This window comes from Anolis carolinensis, chromosome 4 (genome assembly GCF_035594765.1).
Source record: "Anolis carolinensis isolate JA03-04 chromosome 4, rAnoCar3.1.pri, whole genome shotgun sequence".
In the NCBI taxonomy this organism is placed as follows: Eukaryota; Metazoa; Chordata; class Lepidosauria; order Squamata; family Dactyloidae; genus Anolis; species Anolis carolinensis.
This window is the reverse complement of record NC_085844.1, coordinates 63607393-63632619: the sequence shown is the minus strand read 5'-3', so window position 1 is coordinate 63632619 and position 25227 is coordinate 63607393. Positions and strand designations below refer to the sequence as shown.

At 39.9% G+C, this 25227-nt stretch overlaps 1 protein-coding gene across 1 annotated transcript in view; it reads right to left on the bottom strand.

Moving 5' to 3' along the window:
- Positions 1–25227, bottom strand: part of ldlrad4 (low density lipoprotein receptor class A domain containing 4) — a 364130-nt gene that overhangs the window by 239800 nt on the left and 99103 nt on the right. The window contains exon 2 of the mRNA XM_062980560.1: positions 6890–7330. Coding sequence (XP_062836630.1) covers positions 6890–6929 — 40 coding nt within the window. The 5' untranslated portion in view covers positions 6930–7330. The remainder of the gene's footprint in view (positions 1–6889; positions 7331–25227) is intronic.

Below are 25227 nucleotides of genomic sequence, written 5' to 3'. Positions count from 1 at the left end.
ACAATACGGAACACTCACGCATACCACCATCCTGAACACACCCAAACTTGTCTAACTGCAGAAAACAGTCAGGCTTGATCTGTACTTGGTTGGCTGACTGCTGGGCAATAATCCTTTCTGAATATTGAAGTGCTGCTGACAATTAGAGCTGATAATACTGGGCTAGACGGAGCTATGTTCCAACTCAGAATAAACAAACTTCCAATTACTTCTAAGGCTCTAAGATCCCTTCAATAGTCAGTCCTCCATATCCACAGATTCTGCATTCACAGACTCAACGATCCACAGTTGACAATGTATATTTTTAAAGCACGAAAGTCAAGCATTGATTTTATAATTTTATTTAAGGGACCCCATTTTACTACATCATTTCATATAATGGGACTTTAGCATCCACAAATTCTGGTGTCAACAGGAGATGCTGAAACCAAATCCCAGCAGATGCCAAGAGGCCATTGTATCTCAGCTTGAGACACTGTCTTTTGTTTTCCCCGATTCAGCACTACAATTGATGAAAGGACAGAAATGTTGTAGTACCCTCTGCCTACAGTGGCTGAACATTTGATAGTCAGAATTACTTTCCCCCTCACCTAGACTATCCCATATTAGCTGGAACACAGTCCCTTAGGAAACTGAATACTACTGTAATATTTGTTGACAAGCAAGCAAGTCTTTGAGTTACACCAGTGGTATCCAACCTTTATTCCTCCAGGTGTTTTGTTGTTGTTGTTGTTGTTATATTAATTTATACCCCGCCTTATCTCCCCAAAAGGGACTCAAAGCAACTTGAAATAAAAACATTAGCACAGAATTTAAAATATACAAACATACAAAAATTAAAACAGAATGAAACATAAACAGCACTCAAAAGTTCAGTTAAAATCCACCAAAACATATTCAAAGTTACAACCACAGCACCCCTGACTAGATCTTAAACACCACCAAGAAGGCCCTCTTACTTGTTCCCACCAACCAAGCTTGAGATGGAGGTGAGACCGAGAGATGGGCCACTCCTTAAGATCTCAGGGCAGGTCTTGTCAGGGCCATCAGGCTAGAGGAGGATGAAGAGGAGGAAGGTTTCCTCCCAGCAGCAGGCTCTGAGCCCCAGGAAGAGGAACAGCCTGAGACCACTGCACAGGAGCAGGACCTTTCCAAAATAGAAGTACCCGAGTTGGAGCAAGGGGAAAAGCAAGAACAGGCATTAACTCGCCTTGTCCAGCTCCAGCTCAGAACTGACGCCATCCAGCTGCGAAGGTCAAACTGACTAGCTCAGAAGAGGATTCAACAGGCGTAAATAATTGCCAGGAGCAGCATAAAGGACAGGTGTTTGGAACAGCTGATTGCTGTAAGCAAATGTCTGGATTTGGTGCTACAGCCATGTATCATTGGTGACTTCATGCTTTGAATTCTGGACTATGCTTTTGGATCTTCGACCTGGACTTATTGGTGAAATTAGGTGCATTTAGACCTCTTGGAATGGCCTTGGAATTGGCTTACTGCTGTAAATTAAAGGAACAATTAATTTAAATCTTGGACTGTCTCTGACTACTCTTGGCAAATAAAGCTGTGGACCGTGACAGGTTTTTAAGGCGATGCAGTTGGCCAAATAGCCTTAACCTGAACCATCTAGAGGCTTTAAAGGTAATAACCAGCACTTTGAATTGTGCCTGGAAACAGACTGGCAGCCAGTGGAGCTTCTGCAACAGGGAAGTTGTCCGCTCCCTGTAGCCAGCTCCAGTGAGCAACCTGGCTGCAGCTCTTTAGACCAGCTCACATTTCTGCGCACTCTTCAGATGTAGCCCTACATAGAACGTGTTACAGTAATTCAGAAGGGATGTAACTAAGGCATGTACCACCGTGGCCAGATCTGGCTTCTCAAGGAACGGGCGCATTTGGCACCCAAGATTTAATTGCTCAAAGGCCCTCCTGGCCACCACAGATACCTGGACCTCCAGGTTCAGCGCTGAATCCAGGAAGATCCCCTACTGCGGATTTGTATCTTCAAGATAAGTGTAACCCCAACCAGCACAGGCCGGATCCCTATTCTCTGGTCTGTCGTCCAATTGACCAGGAGTACCTCTGTCTTGTCTGAATTAAGTTTCAATTTTGTTGCTTTCATCCAGCCCATTACTGATGACAGGCACTGGTTTAGGGGCAGGACAGTTTCCTTGGCATTAGTTGGAAAGGAGTAGCAGAGTTGCGTGTCATTCACCTATGGGTGGCACCGTACTCCAAAACTCTGGATGATCTCTCCCAGCAGTTTCATATATATGTTGAACAGCAAGGGGGACAAAACAGAACCCTAAGGAACCCCACAGAACAATGCCCAGGGTTCAAACAAGAGTCGCCCAGCACCACCTTCTGGGTACGCCCCCCACCTCCAGGAAGGACCGGAGCCGCTGTAAAACAGTGCCTCCCAGTACCAACCCAGTGAAACAACCCAGGAGGATACCCTGGTCAATGGTATCAAAAATCACTGAGAGATCCAGCAGAACCAACAGGGACATACTCCCCCTGTCTAGCTCTCTGTGTAGGTCATCCACCAAGGCGACCAAAGCTGTCTCTGTTCCATAGCCAGACCTGAAACCAGATTGAAATGCATCTAGATAATCTGTTTTATCCAGAAGTCCCTGGAGTTGGGAGGCCACCTCCAAGGCCTTGCTCAGAAAGGAAAAGTTGGCACTGGCCGATAGCTGTCCATTATAGAAGGATTCAGGGATGGCTTTTTTAATATAGGTCTCACAACTGCCTCCTTTAGGCAAGTTGGAACTTTGCCTTTTTTCAAGGAGGCACTGACCACCACTTTCACCCACTCTGCCAGTCCCCCTCTGGCCTGTCTGATCAGCCAGGAAGGACAAGGATGTAGAATACATGCGGTAGCTCTCACCCCTCCAAAGATCCTGTCCACATCCCCAGGCTGCACAATTTGAAAGGTATCCATCAACACTGGACAAGCAGGAGCCAGAGTTACATCAATTGGAACTGTATCAATAACAGCATCCAAGTTGGAACAGTGACTTTATCTGCAAAGAGCCCTGCAAATTCTTCACAGCAAGCTGCCGAATGGTCAGGGATGTCTCCTTGGGGACTCATATGTAGTAGCCCTCTGACCACTCTAAAAGCTCTGTTGGACTGTTTTATTTATTTGTTTACTATATTTATACCCCGTCCTTTTCACCCCGAAGGGGACTCAGAGCGGCTTCTGCTCCCAGTATTCCTGAATATTTGATAAGCTTAATCGGGACTTCTGAATGTTGGAATCCCAAATATCTAGAGGTGCAAAGTCCTGCTAGGGTAGGCATTCACAGTAGAGGTATCTGTTCTCAACGACAATAACACAAATCCTGATTGGAACAATAGATAAACCTTGCAGAAAAGTGGTGATGTGCAGGAGGAAGAGGATGCCAAAAACATGTCTGTGAAACACTCACTCCTTTTTATGTTCTACAAAAGTTCACTTAACTATATATTGAGAGTGAAACCACTCCATCAGCCTGAGGAGAGCAGGGGAGATGATGAGCAGGGCTGTCTGTTGAGAGACAAGATTCCTTTGGTCCTGCCCACAAAAGCCACCTAGAAAAAGCCATTCTTCTAAAGCCATCTGATTTCTTTGCAGCCAAGCTGGTCATTATAAAGTCTGCAACTTTAAGAAGTGCCACTCATGCATTCTTCCCACCCAGCATTTTGCCTTGTGTGTCATATGTTTTAGATTGTAAGCCTGAGGGCAGCAAGCTACTGAAGTATGCAAGCTCCTCCAGGAACCTCTGTGGCTAAAGAGGAGGTCAAAAATGCTTTGAATAAATACATGAGTCAGACAGTTTTAAAAAAATGTTTTTGAGGCGAACCACATATTCCACCACACTATAAAAACTACTATGGCAAAAATCAAGAAGCCTTTAATACAAAATACCAAGGTAAGGAAAATCCATGACTGTTTGAATTTAGTAAACAAGCTGCAACATGGCAGAATTGCATGAATCGTATCTTAGAAGAATCAACTGATGGCTATTTTGATTCTTGGGAGTCAGTAAAAATATGCCCCAGATCGAGATAAAAGCTTACATTTTGCTTTGCACAAACTCTCGTATATACACATGTCTTAAGAGACATGTACTGGATTACAGTACTAAATCAAAACAAAGGCCCAATCTGCACAGCCATTATAATGCAAATTGAGCTGCATTATATGATCAGTGTGGACTCATATAATGCAGTTTAACCGAACTAGAATATATAATCATATAATCCAGTTCAATCTGCATTATGATGGCAGTGTAGATGGGGCCAAAGTTAGCTGAACAAAGGAAAAATCTCAGACCTTTGAATGGGGACTCAGGCCCCTTATACACTGCCATATAAAATCCAGATTGTCTGCTTTGAACTGGATTATATGGCAGTGCAGACTCATATAATCCAGTACGAAGAAGATAATGTGGATTATCTGCTTTGATCATCTGGATTATATGGCAGTGTCGAAGGAGCCTCAGAAGGCACCACAGGAACTGTTCCTTCAAGTGTCAACTAGTACCTTCCACAGTGAAAACAAAGTTTTGTCCCATCTCGTTGCTTGGAGAAAGACAGATGAATGATGTTAGAGGGAAGGGGTTTCAAGGACTATTATACCATCCATTCTATGAAAAATCCTTTGGAGCCATTCTGGCCATGAGGATCAATAGTAATAAAACAACAACAACAACAACATCCCACCCTCTCTCCCCAGGAAGACCCAATCCAATTTTCCTTCAGTGCCTTATACCACAATAGCAATGTCACTGTATGACCATGTTAGAACATATTCCCAATAGTACAATTTTTTCATCACACCTGTTAATGAAAACACTGAAAACAATTGGCTTTTATTTAATTACTCTAAGGGATTTACGAACAACTATTTAGTTCATAAAATCAGTACCTCAACAATACTGGTATATATACAAGCAAAACTTAGTTAATGAAGATGTCTTCCTGGGACTACTTCAACAGAAACTGTGGTACCAGAAATGAAAATAACATGCAAAGAATAGACATAGGATCGTTGTTGTATTACATGGGCATGGGCGATACCAACTTCCTGCCACAGAACCCAAGAACAACAAACACTCAGTGTTGGGATAACAAAAGGACACAACTAGTTTATTGATTACAGATGAGAAACAGGGTTGACCGCCATGCATATGTCCTGTGTCAGTAAACGGACAGCCCATGCCAAATGCCATAAAAGGGAGGGAGTGGGGGGCCCACTCCCCCTGTCACCAACCCAGACCCCAATGCAACCAACAAACTCCCAACAATCAAAATAGTCCCCAAAGTGTGCCTTCCAATATGCTAATGTGGCTAACTCCTGTTGGCCATACCTGCCTTTATGCTTTGCTGAGGAACTTTGTTGTCATGTGAATGAACCAGTACTCCATTCAACCTGTCCCCAGTGCCAATGGCAGTATGACAGCAGCCACACTGGCTATTTCATTTTCCCTTCTTGAGTTGGGAGTACAGTAACTGCTTTGGTGATTGGGCATTTGGACAATATTGCCAGTCCAGAGTTGATGGCAAAGGAGTATCGCTTCAATGCTGGTGGTCTTCTTCCGCCCGTCTTCCCAAGAGATTTGCAGGATTTTTCGGAGGCAACACTGATGGGATTATTCCAGGAGTTGAATGTGACATCTGTAGACTGTCCACGTTTTGCAGACATATAACAGAATTTTGAGGACAATAGTTTTATAAACCTTGGTATCCCTATGGTTGTCCTGATCCTCAAATACTCTCTTCTTCATTCGGAAAAGTGCTCTGGTGGTGTTGAAATTTATGCTATAATAGCCTTCAAATATGATGAGAATAAAAGGCCCAAATTTTGCTCTGCACAGCTCACTGTTAAATAGGCAGTGCTTTAATAAAGGCAATGAACAGGTCTTTCACAGGATTGAGATTAATATAATCACCTACTAATATCTGCAGCTGCTAATGAACACACACACAAAAACAAATGTTTGCAAAAAAGGGGTAAATTTGGGCACGTAACTTAATGTTTTGTAAAGATTTCATAGCAGAATGACAAACTAGGACACAGACAGAGGACCAGATGTTTTAAAACAGCATGTAAAGGTGTGACATACTTCAGGGACATTTTTAAAAAGCTGACAATCTTTTACAAAAGAAGATCAAATGTCGAACACTTACTTGTGTTGCTGTGATCAACACAAGTGTCAAGATCTGTTGAGGTTAATAACAGAAATCCAAATTCATTTTAAAAACAGTTTCTATGTGTGTTTGGCTTTTTTAGAGGAATCCTAGAGTTTCTTTTACAATATTACAACAGTATCTACTAGAATTTCACCACAGCGATCTGTAAAGAAAAGAATGTAACCCTGAATGATATTGGTTCCATTTACTGTACGTCTCCCAAAGTGCTGAAACAAACAAACAGAGAAGCAAACCACATCCATCATCTTGCACTGATTGGAAAAATGAAGAATCTAAAGTAATGCCAAGTTCACCCACACAGAAAGTTTTGCCAGACCCTGCAAGTCAACCACCAACCCTTTTCAAATTGCCTCCTCAGAGGATCGTCACGTGGTTTTGACCATAATTTCTCAGGCTACTGTAGCCAACCAAAGAAAACAAAGGCTGTACACCTGTGAGTACAACATTTGGGTGTCTCACCTATACGGCAACAGCATTTACAGTGGTTTTAACAAACTACTACAGTAAGAAGGTATAGGTTGCATCTTTCCAGACCCAAGATTCCAAGCAAACTATATACATCTGCCAGTGTTAGGGGTTTGGAAGGCAAAACTGCTCATGTGCTATCTATGAAATCCAGATGGAAATTCCTGCCGTCTAATTCCAGCTCTAAGTGAAAAACATGGTCTAGAAATTCTAGCAAAATCCTTACCTGTGAAAGTATTTGTGGCCTGGAAACCAGCTTCCTGCATACTGCTCTCCCAGTAAAGCTTGTGATTCCAGTCTTAACCTGTCCTTTGAAGAGGCAACTTCTAAAACTGAAGCTGTCAAGTTACTTCCATCTTGGCTGTTCAATATCAATTTCTTCTCTCCAGTAGAGCATTTGGCATAGCGACTTCTGCCAAGGTGTGGAAAGGATATGTGTGAGTTTCAAAATGCAAGTGCAACTTGGGTGCCTCAGCCGTCCAGCCAGAGAATTTGGGCCATGATGTCCATGTAACCAAAAGCAGTCATACCACACTTGTCTTGTTAAATTTTAGTTCTAATCCTTTGCTTGGAAAGCATGATTGAGTTTTGTTGTTCTTTTGCTTGCTTACTTTCCGAATTTGGTCTTCTCGTTTCTTTCTTGAGCTTTCCCTTCCCTTTAGGCAACCTGAGAAATGAAAAAGGGAAAAAATGTGTTCTAGTAACTTATAGCAAGATTCACAACAATCAAGGAACAACAACACCCATGTGTGCACGCCCGCACAACCCCATTCAGTAGGAATTGTTAGCGCACATTAAAGGAGGCCTTTACAAGGAAAATATGGCAATTTTGCTGAGATGCATAGTGTGACTGCACAACCCTTTGAAATGCAAAGAGAGACAGCACTGAAGATGTCAATATGCATTTCTGAACATGATATGATTTACATTTCAAAAGGCGCATTTAGTAAGGATGGGGGAAGCAGTACAATAACAAAATTGCAGTTAAAAGGGGGAAAAATAAAAACACCCAGGCCCTCAAGTCTAATTTATAATTATCATTTTATCAGGTCTCGTCATTACCATTTTATAAAACTGTATTATGAAACAGGAAGCTAAACATGATACAAGGTACTTCAACCATTTATGTTTCAAAAATAAAATCCCAAAGAAATTGTATACAGCAGACCAAAGAACCCTCAATTTTCGTAGAACCCAAGTCACGAGAATCAATTTTCAGTAAGAATATCATCTGTCACTATTATTTCAGATATTATCAAAACCAAGTCAAATATGAATACAAAAATGTAATGTATTATAGCAACATTTGACGCTTAACATGTTTCACAGAAAATCAGTTCTAACATCATAGCTAAATTGTTAATAAATAAATGTTATTGTTAATAAATAAGGTAGTAAAATTGGGACATTTCAATGAAATAGAAAACAATCAGAAGTCTAGAAAATACAATTACTCCAAGTTATCAAGTTTATAATAGTCACCTTTCCCCAGAATGCCTTGGAAGTACCACAGTTCCCTGAGATCCCAGAAATAACTGCAAATGTTAGCCGGAGTTTAGAAAAAATAAAACTGCACCTTCTCTCCTGCTTTTTCTTTGGTCAAAATGTCCTTGAACATTCTTACATCCAGGGCAGTCTGAAAGGGGATGTGGACATTGGGTTGAGCCAGCTTCAGGCCATGACAGTACAAAAAAGGCAACGGTCCACAAATGCCATGGCCATTCATCATCTGATAATATGATGACAAATTCTTTGGGAAATATCAGCTGCGTCAAGTCACATAGTCTTCCAGGGAAGAGAGATTGATACTTTCAGTACTGTCATTCCATGCTTTCAACATGGCAAGTAAATAGTTAGCTACATATTCCCTAAGTGAAAAGCTTATTGTTCCAGAGGACTGAAAATGGCCACCAAAGTGTACATCTTGTTTACAAAACTAACCAGAAGTCTCATAATAATGAAGCCTCTACCAATTCTGTCTTTTTTAGGATGTTAAGGGCTTTACTAAAACACCTAAAGGCCCCTCATCATAACTAACAGATGAAATGCAATATCGAAATATATTTTAAAAAATTATAATTGCAAGAAACTATGCATGGACAAAATCCGACCCACCAGGATCACACCATGGTGATACCCTTTTCTTTTAAAAACAGGTAATTCATTAACACTATTAACATTGCTTATACAATATCTATAGGAGCCCCCGGTGGTGCAGTGGGTTAAACTGCTGAGGTGCTGAACTTGCTGACTGAAAAATTGACAGTTCGAATCCAGGGAGCGGGGTTAGCTCCCACTGTTAGCCCCAGCCTCTGCCAACCTAGCAGTTCAAAAACATGCAAATTTGAGTAGATCAAAAGGTACAGCTCTGGCGGGAAGGTAGCGGCACCCCATGAAGTCATGTTGGCCACGGAGAACGCCAACTCTTTGGCTTAGAAATGGAGATGCGAGCCGTCCTCCAGAGTTGGACATGACTAGACTTGATGTCAAGGGGAAACCTTTACCTTTACCATACAGTATCTATAAGTCACTGTCATAATAGCAAATGGTAGAACATGAGTACAAAAATCATTAAGAAATCAGGTTAATAGGCTTTATTTCTGATTATTCATTAGGGTCGAACAATTATGCCACACCCCTTTGGGAGTCTATATGAATATAATAAAATGTTTTAAAGGACATGAAAATTGTGGCCTAAATCCAACCACTACTCTCAGATTAGGCAAATACAGCATTGTGATTCCATTTTAACTCTTATTTTCCTACTGGGATTTGTAGTTTGGTGAGATCCTAAAATTCGAAGAACAGCTTTCTGAACTGAAAATGCCAGGATTCCACAGGATACTACCAAGGGAATTAAAATGGAATGACAGCACCAACAGGGAGCTCTGGTGTGGGCTGGTCCATGAGGTCACAAAGTGTCAGAAGCAATTGAATGAATAAACAATAACAAGCACCTCAATTGTGTGAGATGAAATGGTCCCAGGGAGGGATGATACTTATACAGTCCTCCAGCTGCTGTTGACCTCAACAGTCATTGCCAATGTAACTAATCGTGATGAGTGCTGAGAGTTGCCAACCAAAAGCATATGAAGGGCTGCAAACCTCCTGCTATTGTTTTAGACCATGGGTTCTTAAATTATGTGAGAACCATCAGTCTTCTTAATCAAGAATGAAAAGTGCACGGGCCTGCCCAAATTCAATAATACTGAGCAATCCAAAATACTGAGCAATCCAAAACCAAAAGCAATTACCAATAGCTTGAAAAGACAGCCTTTGTATCAACAAAGGAAACCCACTCACGTATACTGAACTGTAAGCGGAACCTAGTTTTCTAAACTACTCTGATGGTGTCTTATCATTGGTTGAGAGGAGAGAAAGAGAAAAGGCAGACATGCTTCCTCCATCAAATTGCTTTACCAAGTCAGGTTTTCCTCTTGAAAATGAAAACACCATATGACAGATTTCCAATGCAGCAACATTTTGAAAGCAAGGAGAAAGAAATATTTCTTCTGGCTCAAGAAGATCTAAGCAAAAATATTTGCAAAATGTAAAGCAAGGAAATGGTAAACCAAACATTTATACTAGACTTGTAGCAGATGGAAGGAAGAGGAAGAGGGGAAACAAGGATTTCCTGCACCTCTGGATGTTTAATAACCTACCTGCAAGCCGAAACATTCAAAGGAAGAAAAGCAGGCTTAAAAGAGGACTCTTCCAGTACCATCAGTCACTATGCGTAACAACTAAGCTTCCAAATATATCTCCTTTATGCTGAACAGAGGGCAGGTAGTTGCTTTGACTTCCATTCTAATTCAGGATGCTATGATAAAAACTGGAGCTCTTCGGGCAAGATTTGCTGAAAGGCAAAATTCTGCCTCTCAAGAATAATCTTGTTTAACAAGCCAGTTCTTCAGGGAAGGAAAAACACATCCAACATGTTTAATTGCATTAGGCCACAAACATAGGTCAGTGCTAGGGCATATACTTTGCATGAAAAGGACCTTTAAGTAGGGCTGAAAAATAGTCCTGCCTGAAAGACTAGACCAGTGGTTCTCAACCTGGGTTCCCAGATGTTTTTGGTCTTCAACTTCCAGAAATCCTAACAGCTGGTAAACTGGCTGCGATTTCTGGGAGTTGTAGCCAAAACACCTGGGGACCCACAGGTTGAGAACCACTGGACTAGACAGAAGGATGTCAGTTATGTACTGTAGACCACTGCTCTTAAACTGTGGGTCCCAACCCCAAATGGGGTCCTCTTTGCTCAATGTTGGGGTCCCAAAAATTTGTCAACAATAAAGCTTTTCTGAATGTCACGTAGTGGCTGTTTTAGACATTACGCGAATCTGTTGTGCAGTGTTTTTACAGTTGACTCTGCAGAAGACACTTCAGCTGTACTTCATAAAAAGGAAAATCAGCTTGTTAAGCAAGCCTTGCAAGTACTGATTTGTTATCAGTAAGTGCTTGATTTTTATAGCTATTTTATATATCTATATACCTGGGGTCATGTAAAAATTTCTCAGGCCAAAAGGGGTCCCGAGTAGAAAAACTTAAGAAGCCCTGCTTTAAATAATATTAACTCTGGTTGTGCAAAAGGTAGTATCCTACAGAACAGTTCAATGAACAGACTCTGGCTCTGCACGTACTGAGAAATGTTCACAGAAATTCATTACTTCCTGGAAAGTTGGATGCAGAAAGGGTGCAAAAGTGCATCTATTGTGACCAATAGTTGTTCGAGAGCCAAACTAATCTAGGGGAAATGCTCCAGACTTTTGTGTATGCTACTAGGCAAAGAGAGAGTTTGTTTCCTCCTGCAAATCAAACTATGCTGCAAGAACTAATTTGATTTATTTGCACTGTCCCAGTAGTCAACGTCTTCCGTCTGGGTGCTAAATAAAGAAGTGCAAACAGAATATTATCCAGACAAGCAAACAGAGTCTAAAGAACTGCAGACACAATCAGCTGCAGGGTGTTCCTGGCACCAATGTTTACAAAACTGAGACAGATAATGCGTTTATACGGTATACAGAGAGAGACAGAGAGCAAAAGGGTGAGTGAGCGAAAGCAGTATTGGTAATCTCCAAAACAAAACTGATACGTGCAAGAGCCCACACTAGAAGTGAAAATGCATTGGACCATTATCGCAGGCCATCACCCACTGCAAAAATCATTGCGGTGGAATAGGAATAACATACATATGCAACCTATGTATCCACCTATATTTCATTTCCAGTTGCAATATTCTATGCATATTGACTCAGAAATAAGGCCAACAAATACATGAGAACTTGCACTGAGGTTTTTTATGAACTTGACCCACACCTATACAATCATCTTGAAGGCATCTTTGACCTTTTACTTAACTTTACATCTCATTACTTGACCAAAGCAGAAAGAAAAGAAAACATAAAAAGTTGTATAATTATGGGTTAAGAAATGTGTTCCACAAAAGTAAGATCCTAGAAAATAACGTTCCTCAATCTACAATTAGTGCTTACTGGGGAGTAACATTTCAAGAAAGGATATTCTAGAGCAATGTCTAATTTCTATCAGAATTCCCTGGAAATAATCATTCCTTTCATTTTAACACAGTTGTATATTGCAAGTTGTCACTTCCTGGCTTTCGTCTCTCCACCTATATATAGTGTGCTCTTATTTTTTCCTCCTACCTTTCACTTTACTAAGAGGAGCTGCGGTGGCGCAATGGGTAAAACCCCTGTGCCGGCTGAACTGCTGACTTGAAGGTTGGGTTGCTGACCTAAAGGTTGGCGGTTCAAATCGGCGAGATGGTGTGAGTTCCCATCTGTCAGCTCTAGCTTGCAAGGACATGAAAGAAGCCTCCCAGCAGGATGATAACACATCCGTGTATCCCCTGGGCAATGTCTCTGTAGACGGCCAATTCTCTCACACCAGAAGTGACTTGCAGTATGTTCTCAAGTCGCTTCTGACATGATAAAAAAAACTTTAATAAGAATGATAATATTTTCCAATGACTCATATCATCTCATGATGTGTTCTTATGTCTAATTACTCTAACTGAGAAGAGGATGGGAACAAATGAGAATAATTCTGCTTGAGCTCTAACTCTCATTGGCTATAGCTGCACCTATCACTGCCTCTGGCTCTACCTATTGTTTTGTTTGTCTGAGACTGAGAGTCACCTAAGCTTAAAATGTTCACAGTCACTTTCCTTGGTAGACCTTTAACTGTTGAGCAGAAGGAAAAAATCAACAGGTGCAATATATCACATTAACATGGAATGAAAGCCAATACTTATTTTATGAGTTCATAAAAAGCCAAGTTATGAACAAAACAAATAATAAATATAAAAACAAAAGAGACGATACCAGCCTGCTTGAGCCTGTACAGTTTCCTGGAATACAGCATGGCTTTCTGATTGGTCACTTAACAAACAAACAAAAACACTACATTTTCTTGCAGATTTCACTTTTATGATCAGTTATAAAAGGAGATAAATTCCAATTATTCAGCAAGTTAGTCCTTCTTTCACTTTCCCTTCTCGAAAGTCAATCAAATAAATAAGTCTAATCATTAAGAGTGTTCAATATTGGCCTTAGCCATGATTGGATAGAATCTACACTTTCCACTGTGAATCAATGTCAGTTATTTTGCTAATTAATACATTAGTCATCAAGTCCCGTTTTAATAATCTCTTACAAGTCTTTAAAAAGCAAACATGCTTTTGCAAGGGCCCTGCTAAAGATGTCTGCTTTCATTCCCATACTAGGAAATTAACCATGTGCTTAAGGCTTATACTATAATCAGGGGGAAATAAAAGTGAGCAAAATTTGGATGAAGTACATCCTTTCCTCTTAATTTGTTGGTGGGATATTGCTTTCTTACTCCAGCAGACCTTTCCCCCCGATTTATTGTCCCGACAGGCGCAAACGGGGTGCAGTTATCTGAAGCAAACCTTCCCTTTTTCTGAGCCAGAAGGTATGGTACCACACATTCCAGATCTGGATTAGTAATAATGTAACTTCAAGTAAAAAGGTTTATTTCCTCAATCATCTAGAAAGATATCAAGCCAATGGGTCCAGAAGCATCAGGGCTCACGTATCTGGCTGCCAAACAATTTCAGCCTCAAAGCTGACTTCATCTTCCATTAAATAAAGTGCCAATAATAACAGTAAAGGCAGGTCAATAAAATCTTCCATATTGTGCCAACGAAATTATGGAACTTAACAGCCAGCTGGATAGTGTATTTTAATTGGGAATCCAAGCAAACCAAATGTTAAAAACAAACACACCCATACCCATTAAGTCATTCAGTTTAGATGGAAGTTACAGATGCTTATACTTATTATCAGTTATATATAATAAAGATAATAATAATAATAATAATAATAATAATAATAATAATACTTTTATTTCTTTCGGCTAGTCATTCCAGTCTTGGAGCAGCCGATGAAAAGGTCCTCTAGGTGGTGGTTGCCAGACAAGTTGAAGCAGCTGCCCCCAAGAGGATCTCAGTGTTCAGGGTAGATTATGTGAGAGAAGGCAATTCTTTAGGTAACCTGGGTCCAAACCATGTAGGGCTTTAAAGATCATAACCAACATCTTGTATTTTGTGTTGTCGAAGGCTTTCATGGCCAGAATCACTGGGTTGTTGTGAGTTTTCCGGGCTGTATGGCCATGTTCCAGAAGTATTTTCTCCTGACATTTCGCCCACATCTATGGCAGGCATCCCCAGAGGTTGTATTTTGCCTGGAAATGAATTGGCAGCCAATGGAGTGACTTTAGGGTAGGTGTAATATGCTCACTCTTAGATGTTCCTGCAACCAATCTGGCTTCTGTATTTTGAACCAACTGAAGTTTCCGAACTTGGTACAAAGGCAGCCCAAGTTAAAGCACATTGCAGAAGTCCAACCCTGAGGTTACCAGCGCGTGCACAACCATCCAAATCTAGGAAGCGGTGCCATTGGCATACCAGCTGAAGCACACCTGTGAGGCTCGGGTATTAGCACCCCCAACCGTTGCATCTACCTGGGCTAACAATTGGAAAGACAGATCCAGAAGTGCTCCTTACTCTGCAATCGGCCACACCCCTGCGAGGCCCGGGTACGTAGGCCCAGAGCCGGCCCTAGGTATTTTTCAAGTGTAGGCAAACAGAATTTTGCCCCCCCCCAAACCAATAAAAGCGTTGGATAAGTGAAAATGTTTGATAATAAGGAGGGATTAAGGAAAAGGCTATTAAACATCAAATTACATTAAGATTTTACAACTTAAGCAATAAAACATCATGTTTTACAACAAATCAACAGAAAAAGCAGTTCAATACCTTGCGGAGGCAGGCCACAGGAGACAGGAGTTGCCTCAATGGCGCCCCCAACAAGATGGCGCCACAGGCAACTGCCTAGTTGGCCTGGTGGTTGAACCGCCTCTGCGTAGGCCCAAAGCTCTGCACCCAAGACCCAAAGCCTGCACCCATAGGCCCAGGAGCTTTGGGCCTACAGGTGAAGTCCCCCCCCCAAAAAAAAATGGGTCGAAAGAAAACGGATCTTTTGGCCCCCGAAAACAAACAAATGAATGTCTGACCTCCCAATTTCGGGTGGCTCAGATGAAAACAGATCAGAGCCCCACTGAAAGCCACAACACGAAATGAGAAAAGGTAAGTCCCGAATGCACACCATTAATTTTAATACGTATTTTATGGAAATGTATTTTAATATTGTGTTCTACAGAGTTTTTAAAATGATTGTGTGTTTCAGCAATATTGTAACCCACCTCGAGCCGTGAGGAGAGGTGGGTAAGAAATAAAATTATTAATTATTATTATTATTTCAGGGAAGTGTAGCATTACAAAGGGATGGCAACATACAAAGCCTTCTCAAGACATGGACAGTATTTGTTAACACATCCGGGAGTCCCCTGGGCAACGTCTCTGCAGACTGCCAATTCTTTCACACCAGAAGTGACAAGCAAGTCACTTCTGACATAATTTTAAAAAAACTGCACATAACAAAACTCAGACTTGGCAGAAGAGTATTACTATAGGTATCTGTGGAAAATGTGTTCCTCTTCCATTATTAGGAACAAAAAGCTATCCAATGTTCAGCCTGAATATATATATATAGAGAGAGAGAGAGGGGGGGGGGAGAAAGCAACTAGATGACACTGTTGTAAAGAACCCCCAGAAAATAGTAAGCAAATCAAGCCTGGGAAATCCACTCTTAAGTAATCTAAACAAGGAAGTTAGAGAACATTTACTTCAGTATACAGGCAATTCCCAAGTTATGAACAGAATAGGTTCTGTAGGTTTGTTTTTACGTTTAATTTGTTTGTAAGTCAGAATAAGTACAGTGTTTAAGTGTAACAACACCCAAATATATATTTAGCGTTGGATAGCATAGGGATGTTTGTTTTGCTGTCTGTGTTCAGAAGATTTCACCTCATTTTCTTTCCCTGTGATAAATAGATTTGGAAAAATTTGGATTTTTTTCTTGAAACAAGGATTAGTGATAAAGTTTCAGTTGAGACACTTTTTCCCCATGAAAACTCTTCCAAGAGTGAATTTCCATTCCGAGGGGTAGATTTCTCTCACTTCTTTTTGTCGCACCTCTGTTTGTAAGTCGTTTGTAAGTCACTGTAAGTCATTTATAAGTCTTTTGAGTGGTTTGTGAGTTGGATGTTTGTAACACGGGGACTGCCTGTACTATCCTGCCTCTTAATACAGCAAGCCACCCAGAAAATATGTATTTCACAAGTCCCCATAGTCTGTCCATAATTTCCATAATTTCTAGCCAGAGGAAAACTTCCTTTTTTAAAAGTATAAACAGTAAATCTGACTCTAAAATTACATTCAGTGCTGCTATTAAACAACTCCACAAAACAAACATGTTATTTAATTAACATTTTGCATGCCAAAAACTTCAACTGTATGACAGTTCATCTTTAATTCAATTTAAGTTCTGATTTGCATGCTCGTTTTTTGGTTGTTTTTTGCTATAAAATTCTACTAAATGGAAAATACTGGATCCTATTCTTTTTTTATGAGTCTGGAACCTTTTTGTTTTCTTTAGAATGTGGGATCTTTGTGTTAAGGAACCAGTTTCGGGGACAGAATTGTTGGACAGTAAAAGCTATCCAACAAGTGACTGAAGTGACTTGGAAACAAAAAAAAACCTGGACTTCCTGCCAAAAACAATCCTTGGAGAAGACTAAATCAGCCGGCCTAATTGACAGAACGTTACTTATGACAAAGTGGAGCTTTCAGGTTTTAGTGGGTCTAACCACAGGCTAAATCCAAGATTGGTCTTGTCTAGAGCAAACCCATTGAAATAAAATTGGCTTAAGTTAATTGTGAATAACAAATCCCATTGTTTTCAATCAGTCTACTCCAAGTCAAACTAAAACAGGAAAATTTTGGACCAGGAAAAAATTATCAAACAAAATAGGTACAAAAATTATAAAGCTCTCTATGAATATTTTCTGCTCTTTTTGCATGCAGAAAGCCAGTTTCTCAAACCTACGAAGGAGCTACTCTCTTCAATCACTTTTACAGAAGACACTCTCTTATGACTTCATCACATGCAAACCTTTTCCTGGTTTCTAAACACTTCTGAAACAATTCCCTGATGAAGCATCACGGAGCCCATCAAACGACACAGATTTCTGCCTGTTGTCTGTAATGTTTCGTCAGAGAACTGTTTTAGAAGTGTTTAGAAACAGTGAGGACTGGAGACAGGGATAAATTGTCTTCTGAACTCATGATCTGCATGACATTGGGAGAAAGAAGGGGGGAAAACGTGGGATAGGATCTGTCAAATTTGCCTGTGTTAAATTGCTTCAGTGGCATCGAGTAATGGGCATTCCTATGGGTGGTCTCCTTCCAAGCATTGGCATCTCTCTCCCAAAATTTTGTTTCTTGAGTAATTTTTAAAAATTAATTTAATCATTAGGAATATTGCAATTTCAAGATATCATCACTTTGTTTTTCCTGTCATTACTCCTTCACAGTAATCTTGGCTTTTGAAACTGCACTACCACTAGCTTTTAAACTTTGTTTTGACTTTTGTTTAACCAACTACAGTAGGTTCTAGGGCTGCCTAGTAGGCTTCAGAGTTCCGTGATTGAGAATTAAAAGATTAGGAGGGAAAGAAGAGGAGGTGTCTGCCTTAAGAACGATGCCTTCTTTCTCCTTCACAGATGGTTTAGCTAGAGATGGGAGGAGGCAATCATCTGTGATGGGAGTAAGTAAATTCTCCATCTTCTTTAAAGACAGAATAGCACACAAAAATGAATATTCTACACACAAAGAAGACGCTTTCCCTTGCTTTTCCCCAGCTCCATCTGATGAAGTCCTTACTGTGGCTTTCTCAAATTTTACTGCTGAAAATTTACTCATAATCTGCTATTTGAACAAATAGGTAACAGTTAACTTCTATATTCTGGACCAACCAAAAAGGCACATTTTTGAAAACCCAGTGAAGCCTGGCTCATTTGTCTCTTGAAGTGGAAAAACTCAAAAAACCAATTTTTTATAATATTTCTCCAACTGTTTGAACCAATGAATCTGAATAACAATAATGCTACTTTTTTACATTTCCAATCACTACTTTGCCTTTCTCACAGACATGGGTTTTGAATGTAAAATATGTACCTTATCATTCAAGACTATGGCGTAGTGGAAAGTAAATCTGTAATGTGAAGATGACAGCATATTTGTCACTTTCTTCTGGGATATGAATGGACATGTACACACATAAGTGCACACGCAATTTTAATTTTTTGAACAAAGTATTCAGAATTGAAATGAGGAGGAAAGTCCCAGATTTTCACCATCTGTTGCTCTCACATTATAATTTAGTGCCCTAGATTTATTGTTTCTGCATACCTCTTACTGAGAAAACTGGCTATACGTAAAAATTTTCTGGTACAGTATAGTGAATATCAAACATATGAAAAGCTCCCAGTCTGCCTAAACTGCAGTTTTAATGCAAGGCAATGCAGAGATAAGCATTACCACTCTTCCAGAAAAAGACCCATAGCATGTACAGTGAGTTTTTTCAAACAGGACAGGAGATTATCTCTAAGTAATGTCTGATCGGGTCCATCACCAATAGATAGAAAATACTTTCCAACACAAGCAGAAAAATATTTAAAGAAGTACTTCCCCTGCCATGGAACATTTCACCAATACTGGATTTGTATCATCCTATTTGATTTCCTTATCAATGCAGCAAGATCAGGATCTGAAAATCTACGCCAGTGCATATCTGTCTTAAAGAAAGCCGAATGAAATTCAAATCACTATGAAACCAGTTCTGAGAACCCAGGGATATTTTAGATTAGATATGTTTTCATATATCAACAGCTGCCCTGTTCTCACTGTATAACACAGCAAAATGTTGGTTTTTTTCCTTTTTATGCCCAAAAAAGTCTTTAAACTAGTTTGTGATAAAGCACAGGACTTTCATTTTTAAACTTACTGGACTGACAAGAACCCAAGTAGCTGTTCTGATCAGAGTCTAGATGTCTTTATTCAACAAATCTATAATAAAATAATAAAAGCCTTCTTTGAAGGCTTTTAAGCAGAGGCTGAATGGCCATCTGTCGGGGGTGCTTTGAATGCGATTTCCTGCTTTTTGGCAGGGGGTTGGACTGGATGGCCCATGAGGTCTCTTCCAACTCTGCTATTCTATGATTCTATGATTCTATAATAAAAGTGAAAATATGTATGTGTGTATGTGGTGGGGTGTCCTCTTACATAGACATGCTCCTGCCTCCTCAAACAGCTATATATGCCACTGTTCAGGAGACACCAATGGCCCTCCCTCGAATAACATTGCAGGTTATAGTGAGCACCATGAACATGTCCAAGAGCTCTGCCAATGTCCTCCACAAACACCATACTGATCACCATCCAAGTGAAGGCTTTCCTTCGCGGACAATTTCATCCTAGATTTTATGTGTTTCCTCCACCACAGACACCCCAGTGTTTCTGAATCTTTCCATTTGTGTGGAATTTTCATGACCCTGCCCACTGCCTCTCTCTTAACTCTTTCCTATTATTTTCTATGGCACACAGCAAACAGAGACAGATCAGCAACTGAACATACTGGAGGAGTTTGGGAAGAATTCACCATGATTTATAGGAGTTGTAGGTACTGGGATGTATAGTTCACCTGCAATCTAAGAACACTCTGAATTCCACCAACAATGGACCTAGAGCTAACATGGCACACAGAACCCTCAAGATCAACAAAAAATACTGGAGATCTTTGGAGGGATTTATATAGGAGTTGTAGTTCACCTACATCCAGAGTGCACTATGAACCCAAACAATAATGGATCTGACCAAACTTGGCATGCATACCCAATATGCCCAAATTTGAATACTGATGGGTTTTGAGGGGAATTGGCCTAGACATTTTGGAGTTGTAGGTACAGTCGAGTCTCACTTATCCAACATAAACGGGCCGGCAGAACGTTGGATAAGCAAATATGTTGGATAATAAGGAGGGATTAAGAAAAAAGCAATGCTTTTGACACAAAATAAATAAATAAATTACGAAAAAGCCTATTACACATCAAATTAGGTTATGATTTTACAAATTAAGCACCAAAACATCATGTTATAAAACAAATTTGAGAGAAAAAGTAGTTCAATACGCAGTAATGCTATGTAGTAATTACTGTATTTACGAATTTAGCACCAAAATATCACGATGTATTGAAAACATTGACTACAAAAATGCAATGGATAATCCAGAATGGTGGATAAGCGAGTGTTTGATAAGTGAGACTCTACTGTACTGGGATTTATAGATCACCTGCAATCAATGAGCACTCTGAACTCCACCGAAGATGGAATTGGACTAAACTTGGCACACAGAGCCCCCATGACCAGCAAAAAATGTTGGAGGTCTTTGGGGAAAATTCACCTTGATTTGGGGAAAATGTAATTCATCTACTTCCAAAGAGCACTGTGAACCCAAACACTGATGGATCTGTACCAAACTTGGCACACAGACCTGATATGCCGACATGTGATTACTGGAGGGGGTTGGGGAGAACTGACCTTCCTTTCTGAGAGTTGTATTTCACCCAGTGTAACCTCCACCAATGATGGACCTGGACCAAACATGGCACACATAACTCCCATGATTAACTCAACCTACTGGAGGGGTTTGAGGGGACTGACTCACCATAGTGTGAGTTGTAGTTTACCCTACAGCCAGAGAGCACAGTGAAGCCCACCGATGATACATCTAGAGCAAACCTGCCCAACATAACAAACTGATGGAGTTTCTTGGGGTTAACCTGGCATGATGTGAGTTGTAGCTCACCCGCAACCTTATGCATTTTGTACAATTTAAAAAATTAAGTTTTCAAATAACTCGGGAAACGCTGGGTACCCAATCTGGTACATAAATAAAAGATAAACAATATCACAAAGTTCTTTCAAAGAAAAGAGAGTAGGGCACTTTTTCCTCTATCACTGTTAGTTAAAAGATCAAATTTCTAACTTCTTATGTGTGCATACACACAGCTTCCCTAAAGGTAAAATTTCTTTTGCTCTGTACTATTGCTCTGTATTTTAGAAAATATAATGGATCTTTGAGATAATGTGTTAAATTTACTTTTAAAACAAGTAAGAACAAAAACTGAGAAATGGGTAATCCTTGGGAAAGAACTGAAAATGCTATGGAATGGGAAGAAATAGAAGAAAAGTGAAATTGAAACAGAGAGGATTACCGTTTTGTAATGACAATTTTTGGCAAAAGTGTCAATTCAGTGCCACCACTGTCTTCTTGCTCAATGAATCATGGAGACTCCATCCATCCATTCATTCATTATTTGGAGGCTAAGCACTTTGCATCTTCTGTACTCAGGAACACCACTTTTCATTTTCAAAAAGAAAGACCACCACACACAGGCAAAATTTAGTGCAATCAGATCAGATAAGACATCCTCATCTCTGTCTGAGAACTTCAGGGTATATTGCAGAGAGCTTAAAATATAGCTGGGATTCATATTGATTAATCACGCAGAAAGATCCAAAGCATACGCCACTGAAAGCAAGTGCAGAATAAGCCTTGACTGGCATCATTTTGCAAACCAAAGAAGCCTCTGGAGATTGCTAGCCCTCTTTTAATCTCCCAGAAGGGCAATTCAATTCCACTAGTGCCACCAACACAGAGAAACAAAAAAGAAAATCACTTTACTTGGCAATGAACACAAAAGAGGACTAACAAATGACAAAACACTTACCGTAACTTGCAGAGCCACAAGAACAGAAACAGCAGACACCGGCCAATTAATGGGAGCACAGAAACGTTTCCATCAAGACGGACAACTCATGATTAGAACACTGAGTTTCAAGAGCTGGAAATGTTCGTAAATACAGCCAGGCTCTGCCATTTTTAAATGCAAGACAATATGTTCCCTTCTGTGAATTCAAACAGCATTCCCCATTTCCTTTGCAGCTGTAATGAGTTCCCCACAGGCTTTGCACTTCAACTACAATCCACTATCAGGCAAGCAACAACAAGAACAAAAAAAAAGAGTTTACAAACTAGTGAAAACCTGAAGCAATTCCTGTGATTGAAAAGGTATGTGCATGTAGAGTGTACCAGGCATGAAAAGCAAGTAATGGAAATTGTTTAAATTTCTTTTGAGCAATTTTTTTCCCTGGGGCAAAAATTAAAATGGAAGCTGAAATCAAATAATATTGGTGCCTAGACCTAGAGAAAACAAGGTATACCTTGTTCTTTTCTCAGTTGTTAACTGTAATACATAATAGTTGAAAAATAAATACGAGAAACAAGAAGATACTATGAAATGTTTGCCACCAAAATCATTACCTGTAGGAGTATCTCACATCCTCGTCTCAGAGTAGTTGCTCTGCTGATGGCTTTGCAAATGTGACATTACCTCACAGATCTTGATGGCCCTCCTAACAAAATCTTAGTTTTTTTGGAACAGGATGCTTCAGAATTTTTGTCAGCATTGCACTATTTTATTTTATTTTATTTTATTTTATTGAGGTTCATAAAGAAGAGATGAAGAGTGGCAACTGTATTCCTATCCCTAAAGCAGAGATGCAAAGAAGATAGGAAGTCCAGGACATCTTCAGATGATTTGCAGTAGATGGGCAAAACTACCTGATTCCTAGAAGACTTTTTAAAGAGCAGAAAAATAATTTTTTTTACATGACCTGTACGAAGACTTGAGGATTCTGGATGAATGGATTTTAATCTTGGACATTCTTAAAATTTTATATAATGTGATTTTATTTTGTAATGGTATCTGTTTTATATGAATTGTTGTTTTTACATTGTTTTTAGGCATTGAATTTTTGCCTATTTACTGTAAGCTGCTTTGAGTCTCCTCGGAGAGAAAGGCGGGGTAAAAGTGATGCAAATAAATAAATAAATAAAATAATTGGATTTCCTTACTTTAAAATTACACTGCTGGAGTGGAGAAGGCTAGCTTGTACCAATCAGTGAATTTCTATGCAGAGTTTTTACTTCCTTTTCATTCAACTATCATGTGATAATAAAGTTGTCATGAACTGGCAGTCAATAGCTCATCGTTCATGGGCTATTGACTACCTGCCCATGGCAACTTTACAGGAAGGAAAGAAACAGCACTAGTTCACGGACCATTATTTTGATTAGCACTGATGTTATCCTGGTTATATTAATTCCATTGCACATAGCTGTACCTCTGCTTGTACTTATGTTCAAGTAATTGTACGAGTCCTGGTTCCATTTTCAGAACACTGCATTTAGGAACTAGAGCAGTGGTTCTCAACCTATGGGTCCCCAGATATTTCCGTCTTCAACTCCCAGAAATCCTAACAGCTGGTAAACTGCTGAGGATTTCTGGGAGTTGTAGGCCAAAACACCTGGGGACCCGCAGGTTGAGAACCACTGAACTCGAGGCTTATATATTCCCGCAGCAGCTCCCCTCTGATATTTCTTTTTGACGCATTAATTCTATGTTTCAGGTGGAAGTGAGATGGTTTACAGATGGTCTCTAAATGGCATCAAACAGAAAGGTAGTATGTATCTAGCAATGTCTAGGCCTATCCTTCCCATGTGTGGTGCATCACGTGACTGTGAAAACACACTGGCAAATCAAAAACCTGCTGCCAATACCCTACATGTTGTTAACTTGGGCCACCAACACTCAAGTACTTTAGATGTCCAACGAAGTTACATCACCTGCTTCTGACACCAACCTTTTAAAAACAGTTGTTTTCATAACAACTAGCACACAACAAATCTTTCAATGCCAATTCAGCTCAATAGTCTTAAGTAAAAATATCATTGTTGGTAGCCATGAGAGCATATTCTCCAACTATCCCTATTTATGGGGAGACTTCAAATTAATCCTCTGTTGTTTAATTTCTTCAACTTCTTTTAGAATGTCCCAGGTGCTCTCTTCTCCTCCCACTTTCCCACTTCAACTTATTCCATTGCTGCAAACAGAATTCAAATGCAACAGGAGTTTGCACTCAAAATAACTCAGCAGGGGAAAAGCAGAGGGCGGAATCTTGCCCTTTCCAGTAGGCTCAAACACAAACAAACTGTTGCAGCCTTTCCTAGCATGTATGTTCTTCCCTAATAACTTTTGCCTCACTCTGTTTTGGTCACATGTCCTGGTTCTTATCTATGGTGGTGAAGAATATGTGTGGACTGTTTTACATTTTGACCAGGAGTCTTTAAACTCTGAAAGCTGAGGACCAATTCATAATCTCTCAGGTTGTTGGGGGTCTAGACCAGGGGTCCCCAAACTAAGGCCCATGTGCCGGATGTGGCCTCCAAGGTCATTTAATTGGCCCCCACCCTCAGTTTTAGGCATAAGCTTGCCCTAGATCTGAAATGACTTGAAGGCACACAACAACAACAATCATAATTAACTTGACTATCTCATCAGCAAGAAGCAGGCCCACACTTCCCATTGAAATCCTGGTAGGTTTATGTTGGTTAAAATTGTTCTTATTTTTAAATATTTGTATTGTTTTTTCATTGTTGGGGGGGGGGGGTTGCACTACAAATAAGACATGTACCGTGTGTATAGGAATTTATTTATTTATTTTTTCAAATTATAGTCCGCCTTCCCAACACTCCGAGTGACCATGAACCAGCCCTCTGCTTTAAAAGTTTGAAGACCCCTGGTCTAGACTATAGTTTGAAAAAAAAAAAAGAAATAATTCCTATGCGCAGTCCACGTATCTTATTTGTAGTGCAAAAAAACATGAAAGAACAGTATACAGTAGAGTCTCACTTATCCAACACTCGCTTATCCAACATTCTGGATTATCCAACGCATTTTTGTAATTGATGTTTTCAATAAATCATGACATCTTGGTGCTAAATTCATAAATACAGTAATTACTACATAGCATTATTTCGTATTGAACTACTTTTTCTGTCAAATTTGTTGTATAACATGATGTTTTGGTGCTTAATTTGTAAAATCATAACCAAATTTGATGTTTAATAGGCTTTTCTTTAATCCCTCCTTATTATCCAACATATCCGCTTATCCAGCGTTCTGCCGGCCCGTTTATGTTGGATAAGTGAGACTCTA